The 8,270-nt window shown below is 37.4% G+C and overlaps 1 protein-coding gene across 1 annotated transcript; it reads right to left on the bottom strand.

Moving 5' to 3' along the window:
- Positions 1-1,115: 1,115 nt before the first annotated feature.
- Positions 1,116-8,270, bottom strand: LOC101309157. Its single transcript, XM_004299963.1, has 12 exons — positions 8,186-8,270; positions 7,967-8,107; positions 7,723-7,896; positions 7,572-7,654; positions 7,269-7,467; positions 5,497-5,618; positions 3,653-3,719; positions 2,703-2,753; positions 2,406-2,458; positions 1,967-2,177; positions 1,583-1,753; positions 1,116-1,457 (listed from the first exon to the last, which is right to left on the bottom strand). Exons 1-12 carry the CDS (start codon positions 8,255-8,257, stop codon positions 1,398-1,400), a joined length of 1,404 nt encoding a protein of 467 aa, XP_004300011.1. The 5' UTR covers positions 8,258-8,270; the 3' UTR covers positions 1,116-1,397.

Genomic DNA, 8,270 nt, shown 5'->3' with positions numbered 1-8,270 from the left:
CCATGGCTGGCCAGAGAGAGAGAGAGAGAGGTGGGGTGTTAAATGGAATTTCCAGTTGAAAAATATGTCCAGTCAGCAATTTAACCACTGATTTGGACGGCGACTTAACGGATGGACCAAATTGTGTGACATTGGATAGTTAATGGAGTAATCGATTGAAATTGAAAGTTAATGGAGTAAACTGTTGAGCACATGAAAGCTAATGGAGTGACCAATAATTTCTCCTTGATTATATGTTCCTTAATCTGGAAAGCACCTGCCATGTTCTATTAGAAACACTGGGATACGTGCTCTGTTGTGGTTACATATATGGTGGTACAAGCTATCAACACCGGCAAGGTTCTCTGCAGGTCTCATTCACACCCTTATTACTCTTGTTCCTGTAGTCCCTAGTCTACAAGATATGGCGTTGTTTAGACCAGTTAGTCTAAGACTATTGTGGAGCAACGTTTTCACATTGATCTTCTTGATGCTAGTTATTCTTGTCCTTAGGAGCTCTAGCACTTGGAGAAGTATTCTCCATGGTGTTCAATTGTTGAAGAAGGGTTTAATCTGGCGCCACTATATGAGGGATGATGGAGCCAGTGCTTCAAAATATTAATTTCTGGAATGAAACTTGGACATCTGATGGACCTTTGCTTCAAAATATTTCTGAAACGACTACTGTCAATTCAGACGTTAAAAATTGAATGAGCGTTGGAGCGAAAATGGATGGAACTTGAACTTTCTCAAGATGCACTTTAATGATGATGTTATAGATACAATTGTCCTCAAAATACTTACTGGTTTGGAATTGATTTCCTCAGCACACGATCTGCTAGATCTTAGAGAAGGCATGAAAGACGAGTATAGAATAGCTGAAGAGAAATAAGCTTATGCAAGTACGAGGGAGATGGAAAATAAAAGAATAGCATCTGGGCCTCGGTTCCACTTTGTGTTTCTGCGAAACTGTTGATACATGCCTATTTTAAATCGGTTGTCCAAAAGAGAAAAAACTTAATGGGTTGTTTCCCATTTTCCGACTCGGAGAAAAAACATTGGTTTTGTATGGAAATGCTCGTAAACCAAAATGAAATAGTTTTTGGTACCAAAGTACCAAACCAAGACATCAAATTCTCTCAAAAGGTATGTAGGCAATTTAACGTCCCACTACATGGTTTCTTTACAAATGGAATCAAAGGGTGATCCCTTGAATGAGCTGAACCCGAAATCATTAAAACCCTATTCTATTAATGAATACGAGTGATGGGTGACATTTTACACTTTGTGCAATTTTTACTCAAGACACTACTGTAATTATGTACAGAATCTCCCAGTTCAATATCAGTAGGAAGAAAAGGTTCGATCTACAATTCACAAAGTGCTAAAATCTGCTCCCAGTAAACGATATCAATACATTAGTGCACACCTTCCTTGAAAGGACCAGAATCATGTAGTAGTTTCATCACAAGCTTAACCTGCATGTAAAGTACTTGGTATCATCAATACAAATTGGCATCACTGAAGCAGAGATAAAATGACACAAGGATGTTGTAAATTAGTGGAATGATTCTTAGGGATACAGAAATATAAATGCAATCACCTGAGTTGATTCACGCACTAAAAAGTCCTCTATGGCCTTCTTGAAACTTTGATTCATCAAGTAATGGCAGCTATAAGTTGCCACAGGCATATAACCTCGCTGAATCTTATGCTCACCCTGCGCTCCTGCCTCCACTGTGCTTAAATCGAGTTCAATTGCAGCTTCTATTGCCTGTGACAAAGCTGTCTGTTATGTACTTGACTACTTGAGTTTCTTGTATCAACATTCAGGATTTAAAGATGGACAGGATCCCATAAGAGAATTGTAACAGTACTGTATATGCATCCTTTCAAATTTTCAATATTTAAAGATATTTAAGTCAACCAAGATTGCTGAACCTAATAAAATTTCTGCCTTGCTATCAGAATATTAATATAAATAGACCTGGTAATAGCATGCTTCAAAATGCAAACTTGGATAATAGGCTCGGGGATGGCATCCCCAAAGGCGACCAAATAATGTGTCTCCTCCAATAAGATTAAGAGCTCCAGCTACAAGCTCATCCCCCTCTTCAGCGACAACAAGGAGTACCTGATCTCCCATCTTTGACCCTATGTTGTGGAAGAATTCCCTAGTCAGGTACGGGGTACCCCACCTGTGGATAGGATATGGAAGTAAAACTTTTGCAGGACAAATCAAGAAGGGGAAATTAAGATTCGAGCGATTTATATTTCTAACAGGTTTCCAAAACAATATAAAGCATAAAATCTGATTGGTGGAAATTGTCTTGCGATTTAAAACATACGAGATATGTTCTTGAGAGAAAAATCAAGGATAAAAAACAAACAAACAAACAAACATAAGAGATTTATAAGGGTCGAACTTGTTGTCAGTGGTGTTGCGGTAGAAGTTATAGAAGGCATCCCAGTGTCTAGCCTGCCAACAAAACATCATTAAAGAGGTAAGACCTATTGCTGCAACTATTCTCTGTAAGGCTGTAACATAAAGTGTAATCAACGTCAAGGTGGTGTTCGAACAACCTATCATCCAGAATATATTGTAAAATACCACATTGGTATAAATAAACTTTTACTGATTTTACATACTCAAATTCAATGCCTACTAGAATCAGAGGAAATCAACAAAGAATACTTGAGTTTACAATTTATAGGATAGATACCTTTATTTCATCACCCCGCAACCGTTTCATAGTCAAATTCTGCTGCAAAATCTGGACAGTGAGAGTTGAGTATTTAGCAGTTAGCACTATGTTCAAATAAAATGCAAACTCTAGTACAAAAGCTTAGCATAAGCAGACAAAATGTATAATATTACACTTGAGAAATGTCCACCCATGAATGTACACAACACTTTTAGTGACACAAATTAAAATAAGAAAAATGAAAAACGGAAAAAAAAAAAATACATCAGAAGAAATCAAAATTTACACAAGCAATTGAAAATAAATACAACTATTCAGGATCATCCCATGCGCCACATTGACCAGAAAAGGGAAAAACATGAGATCCAAAAATCTATTTAAGGAGGATTTGAAGTTTAGAATTTATACTGTCAACTAACTCAAGGATCTTACCAATCAGAAAGACATTACTCAGAGGTTCTATGCAGAACCATCAACGGGATTACTGTAAATTTGGACCTATTATCCACAGTTTGCGCCTAAACTTATGTAACATAGGGTCCACATTTATTGGATCAGAAGCATTTTCATGTTGAACCCAATTCTTGGTCTTGCTGCCAAGAGTTGAGTGATGGTTCTTCAATTCTTGCACCCATGGCTAATAATATACAAATATATGGCTAGGTTTCATCCATTTAGTTCTGGTACTGGTACAGGACAGCCTTTCATTGTGGTGAGCAGTGTTACTATTTTCTCATTTAAATCTTGACATTTTCTATATGCACATAATCTTGGTCCCAACCCAAGAAGCAACATATTTTCTATTATCTAGATGTTTGCTAACATGAAACAATCTAGCAGGAAAGCCACCTTTCTAGAATAAGTAATTGCCCAACGTTTATTTATTACATTTCTAAATTCCACATTTTTTTGGTTAAAGTTCATTACATAACAAATGAAAAGTAAGAAACCATGATAGAAGGACCAACCTTTTTCCGCTCTTGACGAATATTTTTCCGCTTACTTTGCTTCATGTCCATCAAGAACTCATCAAAACTGTTCACAAACAACAAAGTTCTAGCTTTAACTATTCCACTTATCAATCACAAGATCGTAAAGTCATATTGATTTTTGGACTTCTATGATCTAACGTGGTGAGAAAAGTACTGTTGGACCGCTTTAGTGATATAGGCAAGGAAGCCCCTTTTCATAATAAAAGGGATGGAATGTGGGCCCAAACCTTCGGCACAATCCAATGACCCAAACCTTCTATTTGTTAGGTCCCCATGTAAGGATCTTGCCTACCCAAAAATCAACTGAAGCAGAAGCTATTATTTATTTTCACCAGACACAACTTAAATAAAAAAGAACCAGAAATATAAATAAACTATCACACATCACCTATACGGAAGAAATTTCAGGGTAATGCTATGGGAAGCATCTGATAACAGCAAAACTTTATGAGGAAGGTGGATTAGAAACCCAATCCGACAGACACATCCTCTTGGAAGCCAAAGCTGCAAGGAAATCTGCTGTTTTATTGGCTTGGTCTGCTGGACCAACACCAGCTACTTTCAGGAATGATGGACACATAGAAATGATAGAATGAATTTTAATGGAGCCTCAGTCCAATCCATAGGGAAATTTGGAATCGGAAGAGCTGAGAGTGTTATTTACTCATCTAATTGATGACTGATATAGACAAACAGAGTGGGTTGAGGAAACACTGAAACCATGTACGTATGATATCAAATGGTGATATATATTTTGACTTTGCTGATTTCATGCAGGGACAATTCTTGAATGGGAGATCTAAACACAGAAAGTTTGGATCACAATACCATACTGTAGGTTTATCCCAATGCCTGGAGCTAAAAAAGAAAAAAGCTAATCTAAGAGGTGCCCCAGATAACTTGTGACATATGCTTAATACTAATTAGGCTTCTACTGACTTCAACTGTCACCTAATTCATGTAGAGCTAGAAGACTTAGCCTGCCCCTCAATCAAGTACTTCACATGCATCTAAAACACCCACTAAACTAAGTTAGCGAGTTAGCGTACAGCTAAGACGTTCCTGGCTCTCCCCAACAATGAGGATCCCTTTTTATGAGAAGAGCCTCCATATGTATGAGGGAAAAAAATCTGAATAAGGATCCCTCTTTCTGTGATATTATTGGGATTGCGTTGATAATTCAGATACAGCACTGCATGAGACATTGCATAACAAGTCTGGAAGGGTTGAGATGCCAATGAATAAACTGCTATAGGTCAGCAAATTGCATAATCCATACAACTATTACAGTAGTATTTAACATGCATACAATCTTTCAGCTTGAGCAGCACACCCTCACCCTCACCTTCCCCACCCCCACAAGCAAAAAAAGAGAAAATAGTTTCTGAATTTTCACACATGCTCGAAGCACAAACAAAAAAGACTAAATAAGGATATCCTAGCATATTCCTTTTTATGTGATCCATCTGGTGTGGTGTATCTAGTGGTAAGATGACAATGTGGAAGTCACTGTTACAGGAAATAGTCACCAAACAAGCACATAATTGATTCAGGAAAAGAAAAGGAGCTCATTTTGCTCAGAGTAAAGCTATGATAATGTGAACAGGGATGATATATACATACCATAGAATCTTCTTATTAGTAATCACCAGTGTTATCCTAACATTACCTTAATGTAGTGTTACACTCTCAATAAGATATTGCTTTTATATTTTCAATCCCAAATTAATCTCCAAGGAATATGACAAAGACACTACTATGAGTTACTATGTTAGAATGATAAACAAACCAAACAAAAAAATATGATCTGCATTACTCACTTTTTATAATTGCGATTTTTCCAATGGTACTGCATTCCAATTCTCTGTAGAAACCCTTTTTCACTCAGTTTGTCCCACTCCTTTTCAGATGGGAAGGTTATGTGCAGTGATGAAATCTGGTACTGTCAGAAGACACAAATTAGAATAAGCTAACAGGTATTGCAAATTGAAAATAGCACAAGTCAGTAAAAAATTAAAATAAAGAAGTTAGAAAGAGCAAAAGCCATTGCATAGTTACTTGGAAAATCACAATAGAGTGAAAGGTCTAAAGAACAAATGTCCCCAACTTCGGCACAAATCAACAATCTCCTGCCTGACTAGTTATTTTCAAGAAGTCCTTGTGCTCTTTTATTACTTGTCAATGTTATGTCTCCTTCTCCATCAAAACCTGTGATCCATCTACTTTCCAGTTACATGCCAATCACATCACCGAAAAATGACGAATATTTCATGCAAACTCTCTCTCTCTCTTCCCCTTATCCTTATTCTTAAAGTGAAATTCTTCCAGTAAAGTGTCATCATTACTGATATCTTAAATGAGACCTCTCAGCAACAAGCACAGAACATTCAAGTATGTGTGATACATCTGTTGGCCTATTACATGATCCAAGTCTCCAGAACGCCTAATTGCGACCTTATTCAAGGTCCTTAAAGACCGCTACAGTTGTTGAAGATCCAACATGTGAGATGTTCCTACATATGAGGATTCTTGATTCACAAACCAGCAAATCACCAAGTTATGTGACAACTATAATCAAGCAAATGCTACTTGTATTTAACCAACGAGATTGATGACATTATTTAACACATCAATTGATATTGAAATCTAATCCCCAAAATAAAAACATCTAGAGCTCTTCCTGCTTCTTCTCCCTCTTCTCCTTCTTTTGTGGCTGCAGAAGATTTCATAGAGATAGAGAGATATAGAGAGAGAGAGAGCAGGGGGGTCGTACTCGTACGTTTTGGTCTTAGAGAGAGGATCCAGGAGATATTTCTACTTTTTAACTCTTGTTTTATTTATTTATTTTTGTTCATTTTTCAATTCCAATCACATGGAGGTAATAGGAAAATGGATGGAAACCAAGGGATTAGTCAGACAGGGGAAACATTCAGAACTAATAGAACGGAAGGAGATTGAAAATTTGCACATAAAGTCAGGGAGCATTTTGGCATTGAAACCTAGATGCCATGATTAAAACTGCAATTGCATTCAAAGAACCGAGTCTAAGTATCAAATTATGTCCCTTCAAAGAAATCTTTCTGTGACTCTTTAGGATCACTCATGTTTGTGCCACACTAACTTTGCCACCTTAGATAACAATTCCAGTCAGGCCAAGAATACAATTTAACACCAGTTTTCTACCAGAAAATAAAAGCACAACCAGCGCAGAGGCTCAAGAAAATAAAAAATTTCAAACATAACGAGCCATCTATTTTGTTTTCAGTTCTTCGTTTCATATGAAGATAATAATTTCCAAATCAAATGCACGACTCCTAGTCCAAATTTGAAGTACAAATTGACAAATATTGAGTGTATGACCTAAACTAAGGTAACGCAAATGGAGCAATTCATTCACAATGAAACATCTAATATGCTTATATGTTTCCTACTTGTCAACTAAAGAGTTGATAAGACAAAGTAGCCTTTGAAGAGTAGAAATACTCGAACACAAGATGCAATATTATTAATCGTAGGCCACAACAGTATGTATGGAAAGAAAAATACAGAAACAAATTAAAGGCTTAATCGATAAATTTTATTAACTCAATACCTTGGCCGTCAGATCCTTGAGAGCAGAAACTATGATGTCAAAAACTTGATCTTTGAACAAGGTATTCCGTACTAAAATCCTTGGGCCAGTTACTGGAGTAAAAGGGACACAACACTGTAACTTTGGATAGTATCTCGACCCAAAACTATAATACGCATCAGCCCAGGAATGATCAAAAACAAATTCGCCATAAGAATGACTGCAGCACCAATAGAAGAAGAAATCAACAGCTTTGATATGTATAAGTACGTTTAACCAAACAATTAGAGCTTGCATATATAAAGAAGAGCGCAGATGGTAAACCTTTTAAGATAGAGTGGAACAACACCTAAAGTGTTTCCATATTCATCCTTAGCAACAATGTGGCTCGGAATCCATCCTGTTTCCTGTACAAAAAAACACTCATTTACAATACTCGAAAGGCCGAAAACAGACAGAAAGACATGAAGTTAACCTTGGCCGCAGAAGCAGAGTGTTCCAAGCTGGAAAGAAAAGTATGAGTGAGAAATGGGTTATAATGATCAGGTCCGGTAGCATCCAAACTGCAGGCATCCCAGTCAGTGGATGATACATCGGAGATGGAAGAAACGACTGACACCGATATCTGACTAGGTGAGATTCCTCCTCCCTTGAAATACCAAAAGAAGCCAATGAGAGAATTGCAGCATGTTAATAAGATGGCAAAGAGAAGTGAGTACCTGTGGGGGTGTCAAAGTGAAATCCCCGAGTGAAACATTGGTGTCTATTTGTTTTGGGTCCGGGGACTTGTTTGCTCCCCAAAACAATGCACTGATTCGAGGAGCCTCAACAGCAGCAGCAAAAGAAGGCTTCGATTTCCCCTAGAGCAGTATTATTACACAACTATCAGTCCCTCTAGTAAAATCAATGAAATTCTGAGAAGGTGAAAATGGGGTTACCAAACGAAAACGAGTTGGGTGTCCGCCGAGAAATGGGGAAGGCTTGCAGCAGTAGCTCATGCCTACTGCCATGCCTCCCTCTCTC

The sequence above is a fragment of the Fragaria vesca genome, linkage group LG5 (assembly GCF_000184155.1).
Source record: "Fragaria vesca subsp. vesca linkage group LG5, FraVesHawaii_1.0, whole genome shotgun sequence".
NCBI lineage: Eukaryota > Viridiplantae > Streptophyta > Magnoliopsida > Rosales > Rosaceae > Fragaria > Fragaria vesca.
This window is presented reverse-complemented; position numbering and strand designations above follow the sequence as displayed.